The sequence below is a fragment of the Myotis nattereri genome (assembly GCF_964212035.1).
Source record: "Myotis nattereri genome assembly, chromosome: 1".
Lineage (NCBI taxonomy): Eukaryota > Metazoa > Chordata > Mammalia > Chiroptera > Vespertilionidae > Myotis > Myotis nattereri.
The window spans coordinates 9,676,553-9,695,596 of record NC_138075.1 but is presented as its reverse complement, the minus strand read 5'-3'; the positions used below and the strand labels follow the sequence as shown (position 1 = coordinate 9,695,596).

The following is a 19,044-nucleotide window of genomic DNA, read 5'->3' as shown; positions in this document are numbered from 1 at the left end:
GAGAGAGATCATCTCATGCCCTTAAAGTCCTTCGGAGAGAACGGACTTAAATAAATGTGTGTGCCTCTCACCCGATGAGCTGAAAGAAAGCCCTGTCCTCTCAATAATGGTACTTCGGCTTTAAGGGGAGCTCGAAGGATTAAAAGCTCAGAATAAACGGTTATCAGGAACTAAACGCTAGCTCTATATACACTGGTTTTAAAAAACCCCAGGCTCACAAAGATAATAAAAAATGCATTTAATAGCATGTCATGGTACAGCTTGAAGGTATATCAAGTCTTCTTTCAGTCAGTGCATTACAGGGAGAGAGAAGGGAACGTCGTTTGTGAATGCACAGTCAGATGTAAGCGCGGGTGCGGAGAAACCTTGGGGTTCCCACACCATTAAAACCCCGCACTGGGACGCGCCGCTCCGGGCCGGCGCCCTGTGCCCGAGTGGGGATGGCTGGTCCAGTATGCGATCTACAGTTTTAAATTGAATTGTATACAAGTATTAACAAAAGAATAAAATTTATTATTCACAAAACGAAAGTGGTTATCATAAAGCTTACAAGAAAGTACAGCCTCGAACGAATGCATTGAAAAACTAGTTTTAAAAATAATAAGACATACTGGACAGTTTTGGGAAATGATATTATTATAAAACGAAGGGAACGGTCGGCACAGTTTGACCACCTAATTTCTAAGTGCACTTTGTAATGGTCCTTGCGAGCTGCCACTTTTCCCAGGATAATGACAAAAAGCTTGGGTCCAGTGTCACTGGCTTATGGTGACGGGGTATTTTATTTATTGCATCGCCAAGAGTGGATTTTAAGAAAAAACACTACAAAGGTTTCAAAAACCCTATTTATTCTCTATCATCAAAAATAGCAACAGGGGGACTTATACAACTTTTCTGTGAGTACCCACCAGTCTATTTTTTTTTTCTTAAAAAAAATAGAAGTTAGTTAAAGAAAAATGATTTGGTTTTTAAAAAATAATGTAAGGAAACACTTAATCAGATAGCCCAAGGAGTCATCAGAAATATGTGTAGCAAGAAAGCTTCATTGGTGGCCCTCTCCGGCCCCTGCACGTCTGTCACTAAACTAGAAAGAGAATGTACAGTACCGGTATGCTCCCCAGCCTGCCTGATCAAATGGTTCTGTTTTGAAACCCATTATTGCTAAGCCAGAATGTTGTCGCGGAGAACGAGGCGAGGGGTCGCTCAGAGAGGGTAGAACTGCGAGGCTGCCTCCGAGGACTGGATCTCCACCTGGGCCATTTTGAACCGGGTGCACTGCAGCCACTTGCGGAGGGCCGCCAGGCCGGTGCTGCTCTGGGCCGAGCCGGGCAGCGTCCTTAGGCTGTGGTGGTTGACGTTGTTCTGAATGGCCTGGAGGCGAAGCTGGAGTCCCCCGGACAAGTGCTGTGGAGAAAGGGCGGGACATTTCATTTAGTTCTTTCCTCCTGGCGTTCACAGTGGACCCAGGGGGTGCCAGCCTGGACTTGGGCAGGCAGAACCCACGTGGCCCGAGGGCTGTCTGGCCTGAAGAAGGCCAGCTCTCGAATTTGGCAGCGCTCAGGGCGGTGGATGTGAGCCGGTACCATGTTTCTACAGTCAACCTGGCCCCAATCCATCCAAATCATGCCATTCCTAGCTTGACTCATTCATTGCCACGGGAATGAAAGCGACATCAGTGCACGGCCGACACCTCTTGTGTCCTCCAGGAGCTGTGCACCATATGACCTGCTGTGGCCATGAAGTGCCTGGGCTCAGAGGCCAGGCTCCCTGGGTTCAAATCCTGGCTCCTCTCTGGACAACTCTGGAAACAAACCTTTTCAGGCCATGCTTGGATTTTCTCCTGGGCAAGTGGGGCAGTAACACTCACTTTGTGGGGGTTTTGTAAGGATATGTGAGCTCACAGAGGGTTCAGCACAGAACTCGGCACGTGGTAAGTGCTCACTACGCTCTAGTTGTGGGTATAACCTCCCTGCTGTCATGTTAATTCACATGAAGAAGCGAGGCTGTAAGCTTTTCTTATGCTTCCTAACTTTTCATCGAGTTCCGAGTTCCGTGGGCCTCCTCTTAGCAGTCCATCCACATCAAATTGCCAAGAATTATCACCCAGTGTGGGGAAGGGGCAACCTGGAAGTACAGGCACTTTTCCCATAAGAACGAGGACTGGGGTGAGTTTCATCCACCAGCGGCCACGGATAGGACCACCCCATGAGTCGGGACTCAGCCTGCAGCCGCTGAAGGTTGCATTTCTCTCTTGGTGCCTGGGTACCTTGGCGTCACCCCCTCCTTCCTCCAGCATCCCTCCCCACCCCTGTTCCCAATGCCGTAGCAGGGCCCAGTTTTGGGTGGAGCGGGTGGCCAGCGTTGGCATCTTAGTGCCAAGCCCTAATAACTTTGTTCACTAGTCATGGACGATCTCTGGCCCTACGATAACAAGGCATCACTCACGGCAGGGACTGGCAGCGGGAAATACGCTCCATCAGGGCTGCCCCTTCCTGGCTGTCCGGCCCTGTCCAAGCCACTCCTCCTTCTGGTGCTGGGTTTCCTCTTGTGTAAAATGAGGGGGTGGGACAGGTTCCTTCTAGCTCAGTTCTGTCCTTCATTCGACACTATTCTTTCTTAATAGAATTCTTCCCATCACAGAATGGCAATTTTAGCGACCAGGAAATGGCACTGGGCACGCCTGGGATCAGACCCCATGGGGACCCTCTGAAGGCAGAGCAGCCTTTCAGCCTGCATTCCGGTCAGTCACTGAGCCTCACCCGGACTCTGGGATTCCCCTGCCCCCCACCCTCATCAACAGAGGCTCCTGCTGCCACCTGGGCTGCAGGCCTTTCATCTGGCCCACAGGGGCTCCTGCGCTAAGGGCCCCCAGGGACCAGGAGCAGGTAGAATTCATCTTTCTTCACGGTGAGTGGAGCGCGAACGAGCCCTCGGAATATTAGGACGTTCTCTGGAGGGAATGGAGCCTTGTCTGCAGGGGTGACTTACCTTGATATTTGACTGAATCATTGGCAACCACATAGGTATCAGCTGTGTGGAGAAACACAGAAGCCTCGTTATGACTGTTCCCCCTTCTCCCACATCAGCTTCGACAACTCGAGGGCCAGCAGGGCACACTGAATTCCTTTGACATCACAAAAGGATGTGGGTTCCTGCTGCGGAGAACCCCTTACCAACAAAGCGTCCTTCTGCCCGGCCGGCGTGGCTCAGTAGTTGAGCACTGACCCATGAACAAGGAGGCCAGGGTACATGCCCGGGTGGTGGACTTGATCCCCAGTGGGGGGCGTGCAGGAGGCAGCTGATCGATGATGCTTCTCTCTCATCAATGTTTCTACCTCTCTCCCTCTCCCTTCCTCTCTCTGAAATCAATAAGAAACATACTTTAAAAAATTTCAGCCATCCGTTATTTGTTTTTTAAAAAGCAAGCGTCTCTCTGTGGCCAAACCCTGCTGAGCTGGCGGCATTTGGAGGTTGATAAGCGCCCCCTGAGCGCCTGAAACACACACTTCAGAGCAAATGACTGATTGTCCCTTGAAAACCATCAAGCATGGGAAATTAAATGTGTATTTATTCAATTAAATCCTCACTTTCCTGAAATAGAGTTTCCTCCATGGATCTTTAGAATTGAGTCTGAGCAGCATGGCGACTCTATCTGTCCGCAGTCATTACGAAAACATCACTGGGAGCGGTCGGAATGTTTCGGTGATAGAAAGAGGCAAGGCCTGAAGTGGCCTGGTGTGATGTGGAAGGTGAGACCCAGGGAGTGAGTCGGGCCAGGGCTCGCGAGGGTGGGTGCCCAGGCCGGCGGGCGGAGAGCGCAGGCGGCTGGGTGCCCGGCCCCTCTGCTGCCTCTGACTCGCCCTTCCCAGGAGGCCCAGGTGCTGGGCTGAGTGCCTTCCGCAGGGGCTCTGCTGTCGGCTCTGCTCTCTCGGCCACGTTTCAGCCCCTCGGGACAGAAAGGAACGTTCGTGGCCTGGCCAGTCCAGATGTCGGGGACAGGATGCAGCTTTTCTGGGAGTGTGCTCTGCAGAACTCAAGTTTGGTGGGATTTAAACCGGGAGGGGGGCTATGATCCCTAAGTTTGGGAATGCTGGTTTCTTTATTTGTGTTAATATGCTTATATGCGTCTTCTCATTTCCCCCAATGTTACTTCCCACAGATCGAAGTGTGTCCCCTCAAAAAGATGCTGTAATCCTCGCCCGCTCAGCCTCCGATCTGGCTTATCTGGAAACGGGGTCACTGCAGATGGAATTAGTTACGATGAGGTCATTCTAGGGTAGGGTGGGCTCCTAATCCACTCTGACTGGTGTCCTTATGCAGAGGGGAAATGTGGACACAGATGCGGGAGAACGCTGTGTGAGATGCAGGCGGAGCTCTACAAGCCACAAAACACCAAAGACCCCAGCAACCCACCAGGAGCGCAGGGAGAGGCCCGCAACGAACCTCCCTGGCCTCAGAAGGAACCGCCCTGCTGATGCCTGATCGCCTCCTTCCAGCCTCCAGAACGGCGAGGCACACATTTCCGTCATTTATGCCACCCATTTGTCATACCCTGTTGCAGCAGCCCTGGCAAAGTCATACAAGCGCACCCCAGGAGGCAAAGCCCGGGTTGGAGTGTGCAGGGAGGGGTGGAGGCAGGAGGGTCCACGTGATGCTGAAGGTGTGGTTCTCAAGAGCGGGCCACGAGAAACCAGCTTAGAAAAGCAGAGGCCAGGCCTCGCCTCGTCGCCCACGGAGGATCTGGGAAGCCACATGAGGAGATTGGATCTGATTCCAAATTCAATACAACCTCCGAAGAGGGGGCCCCATTCTCCAGGAGCAGACAATGCTCCAGAAAGACGCTGTGGCCGCCGTCTGCAGACAGGGTGCGGGCGGGCATGGAGACGGGAGGCAGGGGCCCAGGGTGGAGGTGGCCTCCGCGGTCCAGGTCAGACCCGGGATGGCTTCTGGGATGGAGACGGATGCTGCCTGAGGAGATCTCCTGTGAGGGTCTGAGGACGAGTTTGCTCTTTGGAGCAGGACAAAGGCAAAGAAGAAGCTGTGGTCTCTAGCCCTGGAAAACTGGACGGCGATGCGTTGAACACGGCGAGAACCAGGGAGAGGGACTTGGGGATGGGGGACAGGGTATGAATGACCTTTCTCTTCACTTGCGTGGCCACAGACTGCCGGTCTCATTTAATTCATCAAAACATTCAAAACATAATAGTAAACGGGGTGAAGTGATAAATTCCATTTCTCTCTGAGCTTCTGTTCTCAGGGCGAACTCTGGCTGCTGTTTGGCTTTCAACAAGCTACTGATGTGTACACTTGCTAATTTGACTTCCAGTGATGTTGCAGCAGTGAATAGTCAGTTTCTAACATAAATATTGTGTTTAGAAATGGAGTTGGTGTGTCCCGAAAGATGTAATTGGACTAAAATGCAACATATATCAGGAAGTGACACCCTCTCCCGAACTCCCCCTGCCACCAACACTCATAACAAACTAGGGTTACGCACGTTGGTGCCAGAAACGGCTGTGTGCTCTGACAGTCTTAACTGGAAAAAAATAAACAAGTAAAACCGCTTCCTCCTGGCGTCTGTACAGCAAGCGCCAAACCCTGCGGTCCTCATGTCCACAGACGTTTATTGACTCTTGGCCTATCTGATATGGCAGCGGCCCATGTGCCTCTTGCTATTCGGGAAATACTTGAACTAGCCTCTTGTTAAGAATCCTGAGGGAGCAGGGAGGGTAGGAGACAGGGAGTGCTGAGTACTCAGACCCTGGGGGACACTTCTCCCAGTGCTGTCTCTGTACGAGGCAATCCAGGGGAATAGTGAGGATGGTTTTAGAAGGGGGTTTTTATTTTTTCCCCATTGAGGTAACATTGTGGCCATAAGATTCTAAAGTATACCTACAACCTAGCTGGTTTTTCTGAGTGGTTAGAGCATTGGCCTGCGGACTGAAGGGTCCCGAGTTCAATTCCTGTCAAGGACACATGCCAGGGTTGCGGGCTCAGTCTCCAGTGTGGGGCGTGCAAGAGGCAGCCAATCAATGATTCTCTCTCGTCATTGATGTTTCTATTTCTTCCTCTCCCTTCCTCTCTGAAATCAATAAAAATTAATACACACATACACACACACACACACACACACACACACACATATATATAGTATATCTACAAGGGACCTTTGGGTTTGTGATTTATGAGTCACATGACTAAAGACTTCAGGTTAAATCTCATTATTAGTGAGAGTGTTATATAACCCAGCAGTCATCCTATTTCAGGAATGCTAATTTGACTATTGAATAGCATTCATTTCAGTTCCCTTTTGCTAGTGGCTCCTACAAAGCTGTCAGTAAGAATTAGACGTAATTTATTTTAGGCTCTGTAATGTTATAATAAAGTTGTTGGGTGTTTTTTTTTTCTTCCCCAGAAGCAATATCTGGAAAACTAAAGGACAGTTGAAAAAAAGGCTGTTTTTCATCATAATGAAAGTGATTTCTTTTCTCTTATCTCAGTTTATCCTACGGGATAAATTGAAGACGCCTGCTTGGTTGAGTGTATTCATTTCACTCCATGCTTTTCCCAGGCATTAAAATTAGTTGTGAGACCCTCTTTCAATAAAGATGGAATAACCAAGACCAGATTCACGCTCCTGCCTGAAACAAGTGAAATTCCAGGTGGAGTGTATGAAACATGGTTCTCCAACACTGAATATCAGCCATGCTGGGCAGTGAGGACTGAGGGAGGGGAAACCAACAAGGTGAGCCAGGTCAGCCCCGCCCCGGCCTAGAGAGTCGTCAGGCAGCTGCGCAGGGAGGAGAGCCTGGCCGCAGGGAGGAGAGCCTGGCCGTCTCCCTACATGGAAGAGATGGAGCCAGAAGTCCAGGAAGGCCTTACAGACTCGAGCCACCGTGGAGAGGAGAGCGCTGCGCAGAGAGAGGCAAAGGACTCTGAGGGTCTGTAAGATCTTCAGTCTTCAGCTGAATACTGACCATGTGCCAAAACTACTCAAGACTAATCAGAGACAGAAAGTACTCAGGGCTATACAAAAACACCCCAAAATATTAGACACAAAAATCCCTGCTGATCACATAGGACCAGCAAACTTGTGTTTCCGCTAATTAGAGTAGAAAAGTCTTGTAAATCATAGGACATCAAGTAGAGTACTCAGGGTGTTGCCTGAGTAGTAAAAAATGTTAACCTTAGACAAAAATGCTGCTCTGATCCCACCTATCCAAGCTTCAAAGCAAGTCTCAAAAGGATAAAACTGTTTCTAAGTAATTCAACTATGTCATAGAATATAGGTCAAGAATAATGTTAAGAAGGCAAAAATATCCAGCACCCAAGAAAGTCAAATTCAAAACATCAAGAATTCATTAAAAAATTACCAGGCGTGCAAAGAAGCAGGAAAATGTGACCCATAATGAGAAGAAAAGTCAAACAATTAGAAAAGACCCCAAAATGACACATAACGATTAGTAGACAAGGACATTAAAACAGTTATTATAAGAAGGTAGAGGAAATATTGAGTATGTCGAGTAGAGGCACAGAAGAGTTAAACATGCTGATACTTCACTAAATATAATGAAAACTATTCGTTCACAGATCTAAGAAGCACAACAAACCCAAGCACAAGAAACATGAGAAAAATGACACTAAAGTGTTTCATCATCAAATGGTTTAACAACAGTGAGTGGTAAAGAGAAAAATCTTAAAGGCAGCCAAAGAAAAAAAGACATATTCTAGACAGAAGGAGAAAAGTTAAGAATGATACAGATTTCTTGTCAGAAACAATGTAAGAAAGAAGATAGTGGAGAAGCGACATCTTTAAAGTATGAGGAATTCAAACCAAGAATTCAAAGCCTAGCAAAAATGTCTTTAAAATGAAGGCAAAGTAATGACTCTCAGACACACAAAAGCTCAGGAATCCATCACCAGGAGATCTGCACAAGAACTAGGAAAGGAAGTCATCTGGGCAGGAGGAAGATGAAAGTTTAGCTCTTATAAGGAATGAAGAATACTGGAAACTGCAAATAGAAACATGACAATAATAGCAAATATGTTTTTAATTATTTTTTGAAAGAGGAGAGAGAGAGAGAGAGAGAGAGAAGAGAAACACTGACCAGTGGCCTCCTGTAGGTGCCCAGACGGGGAATTGAATCCACAATCTAGATCGGTGCCCTGACTGGGAATCGAATCAGCAATGTTTTGGTATACAGGACGACACTCCAACGAACTGAGCCAGGGCTATAAATAAATATTTTTAAAAATGTTAATCTCTTTAAGAGATGACTGTTTAAGTTTAATAATAATGTATGGTTTGGTGTATAACACATGTAGAAGTAAAATTTATGACAAAGCCAGGAGATAGGAAATGAAAGTATGACATTGTACATTCTTATAGTATACATAAAGTGGTATAGTACTTGAATGTAGATTGTGATAAGTTAAAAATGTATATAATAAACTCCACTAAACCAGCTAGCTAACACGGTAACTAAAAAACACACTTCTAAATAACCCATGGATCAAAAATGAAACCCTAAGGGAAATTAGAAAGCATTTTGGACTGAATGGAAATAAGAAGATATCAAAATCTGGAGGAATACAGCTCAAGCAGTACTTAGGAAATTTAGAGCACTAAACACTGATGGTTGAAAAAAAGAGGCTCTCCAATTAATGATTTCAACTTCCATCTTAAGAAACTAGGGGACAAAAGAGGGACTTATATCCGAATTTTAATCATTAAAAATTCAATCCAGAAGAAATCAGAAAAAGACAGATTAAGGGACAAAGAACAAATGGGACATACAGAAAATAAATAGCAAGATGATAGATTTAAGCCCACCAAGATCACAAAACACATACAATTATTTAAAAACCCCAATTAAAAGAAAGAGATTGTCAGATTAGATTTTTTTAAAACCCCAACACCCAACTATACACTGCCTATAAAAAGTACACTTTAAACATAAAGATACAAAGATGTTAAAGGTAAAAGGATGGAAAAAGATATACCATCTTATAAATATCAAGGTAGCTTTCAGATCAAGAATATTATTGAGGATGAAGAGAGCCATTTCATAATTCCAATTCATGAAGACATCATAATCAGAAACATTTAGGCACCTAAAATAGTATCATAATACATGAACCAAAAACTGGTAGACCTGAAAAGATAGGGAACTCCATAATTACTGTAACATTTCAACATCCCTTTCTCAGTGGTTGACAGAGTAACTAAACCGAAGGAAAGAGATGGAAGGCTTGAACAGCACCATCAATAAGGCTGAACCAACTAAAATAGAAAACGACACCCAACAACAGCAGAAGACATTTTTTTTCTAGTACTCACAGAGCATGTACCAAGAGAGACAATATTCTGGGTGATGAAAAAGTCTCAAGAAATTTAAAATACTTTGAATTATAAAAAGTATGCTGTCTAACCACAAAGAAATTAAATTAAAAGTCCATAACAAAAAAATCTCTGGAAAATCCCCAATTACTTGGAAACTAAATAATATACTTCTAAATAACCAATGTGTTTAGGGAAAGTTAGAAAGTATTTTGAACTGAATGAAAAGAAGAACACAATATACTAAATTTGGGGATGCAGCTAAACCAGTGCTTAGAGGAAAATTTATAGCACTAATCACTTATATTAGAAAAAGGGTCTCAAATCAGTGAGCTCCACTTCCACCATAAGAAACTAGGAGAAAAAGAAAAAAAATAAGTGTAAAGCAATCAGAAGAAAGAACATAATAAATCATTAAAACAGAAAAAAAGAGAGACAGTCAATAAAAATAAAATAAAAGCTGATTACTGTGATGTGAGTTTTTTTAAATAAAAAGTTCACTAAAATTGATAAACCTCTTTTCAGATTGAACAACAACAACAAAAATAGAGAAGTCACCAATCACCAATAGCAGGAATTTAAAAAGTGGCATAATTACTAATGCTACAGATATTAAAAGTATAATAGGAAATATTATGAACAACTTCACACAGATAAAATTGACTACTTTAAAGAAATGGACAAAGTCTTTGAAAGATAAATACTACCAAAAATCACTCAAGAATAAACAGTTAACTTAAATAGCCATGAAATTGTATATGTACTTTAAGACTTTCCTATAAGAAAATTCCAAGCCCAGGAAGTTCTATTGGTGAATTCTATTTAAGGAAAAAATAATATCATATATACACAAACCTTTTGAAAAACAGAAAAGGAAGGAATACTTCCCCAAGATGTGGAGGAACTGGGGTGTTCACACACTGCTAATGTGAATGTAACAAGGCACAACTACTTTAGAGAACAGTTTGTTAATAAACCTATCATATGGCCTAGGTATTCCGCCCAGTTATTTGTCTAACATACATGAAAGCATGTGTCTATACAAAGACTTATACCTGAATAGTCATTGCAGCTTTCTTTGTTAATAGTCCCAAATTAGAAACAGTCCAGATGCCCATAACCAATGAATGAGTAAACAAATGGTGGTATTCCATATAATGCACCACTACTCAGAAACAAAAAGAAAGGACCCACTTATACATGCAACAACCTAGATTAGGCTCAAAATAATTATTCTGAGTGAAAGAAAGCAGAATAAAATGAATATACTGTATGAACCCACTTATATAAAACTAGAGGCCCAGTGCACAAATTCGTGTATATTGAAAAGAAATTCATTAGAAGAAATATGTTAATATTGCTATTCACCCTTTCTCTATAACAGAAGTGTCAACCAAATTCATGATCAATAATGACAGATGGAAACACACACGTGTGATTGGCACAAGCAAGAGCTTTATATCCTATACTAGAGGCACTCGGGGGGGGCCTGTGCCCTCTGGCAGTCTGGGACCCCTCGGGGGATGTCCACCTGCTGGCTTAGGCCCGCTCCCCGGGGGATCGGGCCTAAGTTGGCAGTCAGACATCCCTCTGGCAGCCCACGAGCCCTCGGGGGATGTCCACTTGCGAGTGGGGAGCAGGTCTAAGCTGCAGTCGGATATCCTTAGTGCTGCTGAGGAGGCAGGAGAGGCTCCCGCCACCACTGCTGTGCTGGCAGCCGTCAGCCTGGCTAGTGGCTGAGCAGAGCTCCCTCTGTGGGAGCGCACTGAACACCAGGGGGCAGCTCCTGCATTGAGCGTCTGCCCCCTGGTGGTCAGTGTGTATCATAGTGACCAGTCACTCCTAGTTGTTCTGCTATTAGGGTCAATTTGCATATTACCCTTTTATTATATAGGATAATAAATAAAAGGGTATATAATAAAAGGATAATATGCAAATTGTCCCATCGGGAGTTTGACCGATCGGGAGTTCTACCGCTCACTATGATGTGCACTGACCACCAGGGGTCAGCACAGAAAGAAGGAAGGCCCCAGCCAGCAGCTGGCAGCTGGGGGAAGGAAGGTCCTGGCCAGCAGCCAGAAGGCCCCGATCAGCCCTGATCACCGGCCAGGCCTAGGGACCCTACCCGTGCATGAATATTGTGCCCGGACCTCTAGTATATTGATAAACTTGCTTAAATAGGCCTGCTATCTGATTTAGCTAAACTTTTTCCAGCCTAGTGAAGCACCCCAACTTCTCTTTCAGGTAATTGTCAGCAACATAGCAGTAAATATCAACACAAAGCACATTATTATTGTAGATCACGCAGGGAGAAGAAAGAATAAAATATTTAACTGCAGCCGTGTTGACTATATTCTGCACAGTGAGAAAACCTGAAGTCATTTTCAAGGTCCACCATTTCTTACTTCTTTTCAATTGGGTCAAGTTTCTAAACTTTCTAAATCTCCATTTTTTGACTAATGAAAAGAAAATAGGATTCTAATGAGTCTCCTATCCACCTACTCCAGGACTTCTGTGAGGATCAAATGAGATGAGGCATGGGAAAACGCTTCACAGACATTTGGTTAAAGTGTAAAATGTTTGCACCTGGCTACAAAGCAAGTCATGTTCCTGGGCTGAAGAAACTGCAAGGAGGCTTGTCACTAGGGAGAGGAAACCAGGTGTTGCTACGTGACGTCATTACCCGGTGCCCACAGTGACCGTTTCCTGGCTGGGCTGGGCTGTGGGCCACATTTTGTGCCATGGGGTCTCGGCTGCGATTTGGTGGGCTGTCGGGGTGGTGGTGGGGCCTGTGTCCCACTTGGGGGAAGCCAAGTGTTGCTTTGTCAGCACCAGGTCCGCAGTGCCATTTCTTTGTAAATGGCCAGTGCGCATAATGGCAGCTCCTGCCTTGAGCGTCTGCCCCCCTGGTGGTCAGTGTGCATCATTGCGACTGGTCGGATGGTTGGAGGGACACTTAGCCTATTAGCCTTTTCTATATATAGATTCTAGAAAATGCAAACTAACCTAGACTGACAGAAAGCAGATCGGAAGTTACCTGGAGATGGGAAGGTGGCGTACAGGGAATGATGGAAGAGTAGAATTATTAATGGATATGAGAAAACTTTAGGGAGTGATGAAGATGTTCATTTTCTTGGTGGTAATGGTTTCGCAGGTGTAATATATGTTAAGACTTATCAAACCTTAAATATGTATAGTTTACTGTATATAAATTATACTTCAATAAAGCTGTGACAAATAAAATCAGGTATGATCATCCATCCAAGTGTCCGTCATAGAGTTTCTCTATAGAGTTGACTTTTGCTACTGACTATCATTCAAACCAGCTACGTTGCAGTGTTCTGATAACAGTCAAATTTTCCCCCGAAAACGGGCTGCTTTTCTGTAGCATCATATGAGTTAACCTAACAAGTGTCCTTTATTAAAGAAGGGAGTCAACCAAGGAGCAAAATAGCAAGTTATAAGGTTCCAAACTGATGCACTCAGGGTTGGAGCAGGGGTGGGGGTGGGGGTGGCACGCGGGGGCCTGGGGGCTGATAATGGCTGAGATCATGGAATATTGAGGTTGGGAGTAAAAAAAGAAGTCCTACAAGAAGAGGAAAGACACAGACTCAGTGAGACAAAGAGGTGGAATGATAGAAGGGAAGGGAAAAAGGGGAAATAAAAAGATAAAGTGGATGAGAGAACCAAGATGGCGGCATAGGTTAACGCCGGAGTTTGCTGCTTTGAACAACTACTTCAAAAGTGAAACTAAAAGACAGAGGGACATCACCCAGAACCACTGGAACGCTGGCTGAGTGGAAGTCCTACAACTAGGAGGAAAGAGAAACGCACACGGACACTCAGAGGAGGCGCAGTGCTGAAGTCAAATTCTGAGGTGCGGAGTGCGCGCGCGGAGCGGGCTGGCGGCGGAGGGTGCGGTTGGCGTTTTCAATCCGGAGGGAGTCGCAGACTCTGAGCTCCAGATCCGGGCGAGTCTTTAGGGACCCAGACTCAAACGGGAGAAGCGGGACTGCCTGGCTTTGGTCAGAGCGAGTGCAGCTTTCCCTCCGAGCTTTGCAGCCATTGCTGGGACTCAGAGAGGCAGAGCCCCTGGGGACAGGACTGAGAGCGGCCATAACTGCTCTCTCCGGCCCACCCTGTTGATCCTGTGCGACCCGCCCCGCCCAAGCCCTGCACAGAGGCATTTGCCGGATAGCCTCAGGCAAACGCCAGATTAGCACCTCCCTAGAGGACAGAAGTTCTCTCACTGCTGACACAGCTGATTCTCATAGCCACTTGGCCTGGAGGGCAAACCCTCCCTGGAATTAGCTACAAGACTGCACACAAAGGCCACTAGGGGGTGCACCAAGGAAGCATAACAAAATGCAGAGACAAAGAAACAGGACAAAATTGTCAATGGAAGATCTAGAGTTCAGAACCACACTTTTAAGGTCTCTCAAGAACTGTTTAGAAGCCGCCGATAAACTTAATGAGATCTACAAGAAAACTAATGAGACCCTCGATGTTATATTGGGGAACCAACTAGAAATTAAGCATACACTGACTGAAATAAAGAATATTATACAGACTCCCGGCAGCAGAACAGAGGAGCGCAAGAATCAAGTCAATGATTTGAAATGCGAGGAAGCAAAAAACACCCAACCGGAAAAGCAAAATGAAAAAAGAATCCAAAAATGCGAGGATAGTGTAAGGAGCCTCTGGGACAGCTTCAAGCGTACCAACATCAGAATTATAGGGGTGCCAGAAGATGAGAGAGAGCAAGATATTGAAAACCTATTTGAAGAAATCATGACAGAAAACTTCCCTCACCTGGTGAAAGAAATGGACTTACAGGTCCAAGAAGCGCGGAGAACCCCAAACAAAAGGAATCCAAAGAGGACCACACCAAGACACATCATAATTAAAATGCCAAGAGCAAAAGACAAAGAGAGAATCTTAAAAACAGCAAGAGAAAGAAACTCAGTTACCTATAAGGGAATACCCATACGACTGTCAGCTGATTTCTCAACAGAAACTTTGCAGGCCAGAAGGGAGTGGCAAGAAATATTCAAAGTGATGAACACCAAGAACCTACAACCAAGATTACTTTATCCAGCAAAGCTATCATTCAGAATTGAAGGTCAGATAAAGAGCTTCACAGATAAGGAAAAGCTAAAGGAGTTCATCACCACCAAACCAGGATTATATGAAATGCTGAAAGGTATCCTTTAAGAAGAGGAAGAGGAAGAAAAAGGTAAAGATACAAATTATGAACAACAAATATGCATCTATCAACAAGTGAATCTAAGAATCAAGTGAATAAATAATCCGATGAACAGAATGAACTGTTGATTATAATAGAATCAGGGACATAGAAAGGGAATGGACTGACTATTCTTGGGGGGGAAAGGGGTGTGGGAGATGCGGGAAGAGACTGGACAAAAATCGTGCACCTATGGATGAGGACAGTGGGTGGGGAGTGAGGGCGGAGGGTGGGGCGGGAACTGGGAGGAGGGGAGTTATGGGGGGGAAAAAAGAGGAACAAATGTAATAATCTGAACAATAAAGATTTAATTAAAAAAAAAAAAAAAAAAAAAGATAAAGTGAGAAACCAAGTTCTCCTTTATTTTTTTACCTTTTTATGGCACTGGGATGTTTCTAATGTCATTGGATAGATGACAGATGCTTAGATTACCTTCATATACCGTCCAATGGTTTAGAATAGTAATATTGGAAATGAAATTAATTTATCTCAGAGAAAAAATACCAGCTAACAAGTCAATCACAGACTATTTTCCTTGGTTTCCTGGATATGTTGGCAACAGGTGAGGTGAGGGTCATTTTCAGATCAGCATTCCCAGTTAACATTTTAATTGCTTGTGTTGCATGCAATCATGGTCCGACATACTTAATCCAGTTAGATCGGTTCACAGTGGTGGAGCAAGAGAAAAAAGTATCATGAAAAGCCTGAATCCTCCACCCCCGGCTCTGAGTGTTAAAATTAAATCACTTTTCTTTCCTCTTCAGAAGATACATTCAAAGGAATCCACATGTGTTTTTAGCAGCAAGAAAGAATCTATAAAAATCGTAAGACTTTCCTACCTTGACAAAAATTGTTGAGTTGCATTCTTGCAATGCCTCCATTAGACTTATCACGTGGAGACACACCATTTCCACCATCTGAAACGAGAAACGCCGAAATCAATTCCACTTCCAGTAACACAGACACCGTGCAGACAGCGCAGCAGCGAGCCCCAGCCCACCCTGTCCCGAGGGGACCGCAGGGGCCACAGGAATGGTGCTGTTCCCCTCCAAAGCCCCAACCAGAAACTGACTTTAAAAACTCCAGAGGTCTCCCAGCCGCCAAGCCTTCATCCCTCTCGGGGCTGCCACGGGAATTCGGGTACTGATCTCGCTCATCTGCTCTGTGCTTCACACCAGAGGATCAATGGCTTCTGCTTCCTTCATTTCCAACCACAGAACTCTGGGCCTCGGCCCTTGCCCCACCTTCCCCCTCCGTCCTTTCTCCCGTGCCGGCATCTGGGGGGACTGTTTCCTGTCCGGCCTCTCTGTCTGTGAGCCTTTGTTCTCTAAGGGAAAGGCAGTCATGCTCACGACAGCTCAAAGGTACAGGAGCGGTGATATCCTTGTGGACAATCCCTAAGGCTGAGCTTTAAACACTCCAGGGGGGTTTACCAGACTGGCTTTCTCGCTTGGAAGAAATTTTCAGAATAAAATTAATTCAAATTCATTTATAACATTGTCACAAAATTCACTTGTGACATGTGGATATCAAAAGAGCTTTGAGGGAGAGGTAGTAATGGCATCAAAAAACGAATGACAATAGAAGGAAACTTTGAATCTCGGGTCTAAGTTAGAGGTCTCCATTTTATCTTCTGTAAAACAACAGAACAGAGGGTTTCATCTCCAAGTTCTTCAGTCCCAGGCGCTATGATCCAATAAATGTAATTATCTCCACAGCAGTCAGAGCTGTCTGTGCACCTCAAATTCCACATAAATGTCCTTTGAACTGAACTAAACCATCTCTCCCCATTCAGAATTGTCTAATAACACCTGCTTCTCTACAGAACGTGCTTCACTAAAGGAAATATATAATCTCCTTTCCAATTAGAACTAAAAGAAAATATTTCTTACACTAATTTTCATTCAAAAACCCTTTCTGGGGTGGGTGCCTTTTGTGGGTGGTGCGGTGCTGGGTTTCTGAGCCTGTCGGGTTCTTCCAGCCCTTGCACCTCCCAGATAGGAATCAACCCACACCCAAGACACTGGCAGCTTCCCCAGCCCAGAATCCTCTCCCAAAGCCATGAACCGAACCAAAGGACTCCTTTGGAAATTCCTTCTGTACACCCTGCAACCCGGACCCCATCCATGAGGACTAATCCACACATGTTCAATGACGTGGCTCATGCTAACCAGATCCCAGATGTTTTCCAGTAGGTTTGGAGCAGCCCCTCACATGGTGAGCCATCTACATTAAAGTGGAACTGGGTTTGAAGACTGGGGAGCTTAGGTCCTTGTGGATAATTTAAAAAGGTGGCTCTTTTCTGGTTTTGAGCCCTGAGTGGAATGGAAGGAGCATGTGTGGGGACCTAATTTGCTAGGGTTGTTTGTTTTTTTAAAAAATATGAATCCCCCTCCGAAGTCTCTGAGTGTATAGCCCCGAAACAGCTCTCAAAGGCAGAAGTTTCACCTACATTTCCTCTGGCACTAGGCAGAGAAAACAAAAATTGTTTGTACTCAACTGCCTTGTTAACTTTGTTTTTTTTATCACAATTCTTACGTGAGTCGAACACCCAGTTTATAAAGTAAAAATTCATCGATCCATTTCTATAATATTGCAGCTGAGATCTTTAAGGCGGGCAGAGTGAGGACTGGGAGTGGTTTACACGTTTTGAGATTCCAGCCAAGAGGGAAACTGCTTTGTGAACTCACCACTTTGTTGTGAGCCATCAGCTGGAGGATGCTGGGGGTCACCCGGCTCCAAAACTCCAGTGCCGTCAGGATCGCGGTGAAGCTGAATTCATTCTGATTTTGGACATTTGTAGCTACCGCGCTCTGTTCGCAATATACGGTCCAGAGCTGAGCAAAGATAAACGCGTGGAAGAGGGAACACATGTGCAGCACGGAGGTCTGAGGAGGAAGGAGAGGAAGAGCTGTTACCTCTCGTGTGGGCGGGGCTGCTCCCGGGAGCCCTCCCCCTGCAGCTTTGGCCTTCCAGGGAGCAAGCTGTTCTTCACTCTGTCAGAGAAGACACCTGAGTTTATAGAATAAACCTACCCACCCCCTTGCCCTTTAATCAAACTGACATTCCCATCCCTAAGCTACATTAGGAAGAATACTTGCTCTACCGTCTCAGGCTGTTTCCTCATCTGCAACATGAGGATAACAGCACCCTCCTCAAAGAGCTGTGGTTAGGAGTACGTGAGGCGATGCATATGAACACACTGCCTGGCACCTAATAATTACAGTCCTACTATTGGTAGTAATAACCACAGCAGCAGTATTCCTACTGGTGGTAATCACTGATTGAGCGGGAACCTACAATGTCCCAGGCACTGTGCTAGACACTTTTCATAGATCACCTCCCTAATGCTCAAACCATCCCCTCATCGATGTTACGGAAGAAAAACCAGAGCTCAGAGAGGTTCCGTAACTTTTTCAAGGTCACAAAATTACAAAGTACCTAAGAATCAAACACAGATCTGAGTTGAAATATTAGAAACTGGCTGCCTTATTTCTCCTGCAGACATCCTCCCGGTCATTGGGATGGGTGCTCTGTTTTGTCACAGTGTCAGCTGGTCCTGGCCCAAACCCACCATGACCTCCCAGGATTCGTCTGAGCTCTGTGAGGGGGCCTTGGCTCCTCAGAGCTAATTCGTACCGATGAGTCTAGTTTGCTTGTACTGGCTCAGGGCTGATGCCTGCCTTGCGTTTCCTTTATTCCCTGCAGCTCGTCATTTGTCTCTGCAATTGACCAAGTTCCTCTGTGTAGGTGATTCTAATGTGTACTTCTGTGAGTCCCCAACTGCCTTCTTAGTTTCACTCTGTACCTCCCTCTATCCCTAGAGATCTGAGTTGAAAAGATAGTGCATGAAGGATTAGGTAGAGCATAAATCTTCCCCCACTTCATATCTGGTTCTAAAAACTGATCACAGAATTTTTATTATATTTCTAGCCTCTTATTCCTCTTCATTATTTTCAGACAGAAATGCCTAGGAAGCTGACTCTTGCTTGCCTCCATAATTTATCTTCATAAAAGTAAACCGAAAACAATTTAGGGGAAAGAAAAGATAGTCTGGGAATTTAAACAACTTAAAATAAGGCATTAGCACAAAGTCACTTTCCTAATATCCACAGGAGGGCCTGTGATAAGATGCATTTTCTTCTCAAAAAAACCGTAATTGGCTGATAAGGGTTTCCATTAGCAATTTTGATGCATATGGTCTTAATCTCGCAGGAATCACTTACCTTTGATTGCTCTGGGAATCCAATCAGGATGACAATAAGATGGTCTGCAATGTGGGAACCTGCATCCAGAGGAATGGGCAGGCAGGGGGAGGAGGCGTTCGGACACACGGCATTGTGAGTGAGGGACCCCAGAAGCAGCCAGGACAGCAGACGGATGTGGGAGACACACTCGATGAATTCTTTCGGTCTGTTGAGAAGAAGGAAGTGGTCAGGGTGATTTTATGGTCTGTTTT

General features: G+C 45.2%; 1 protein-coding gene across 4 annotated transcripts in view; it reads right to left on the bottom strand.

Annotated features, from left to right (window-relative positions):
* Positions 1 to 223: 223 nt before the first annotated feature.
* UNC79 (unc-79 homolog, NALCN channel complex subunit) overlaps positions 224 to 19,044 on the bottom strand; it is a 226,455-nt gene continuing 207,634 nt past the window's right edge. For 2 of the 4 annotated variants that reach the window (XM_081097313.1, XM_081097312.1), the window contains 5 exons: positions 18,812 to 18,998; positions 17,276 to 17,473; positions 15,425 to 15,502; positions 2,989 to 3,030; positions 224 to 1,404 (listed from right to left, as the gene is read on the bottom strand). In XM_081097313.1, the coding sequence (XP_080953439.1) occupies positions 1,204 to 1,404; positions 2,989 to 3,030; positions 15,425 to 15,502; positions 17,276 to 17,473; positions 18,812 to 18,998 (706 nt within the window). In that variant the 3' untranslated portion in view covers positions 224 to 1,203. The remainder of the gene's footprint in view (positions 1,405 to 2,988; positions 3,031 to 15,424; positions 15,503 to 17,275; positions 17,474 to 18,811; positions 18,999 to 19,044) is intronic. The other 2 variants (XM_081097314.1, XM_081097315.1) reach the window with 1 other exon arrangement.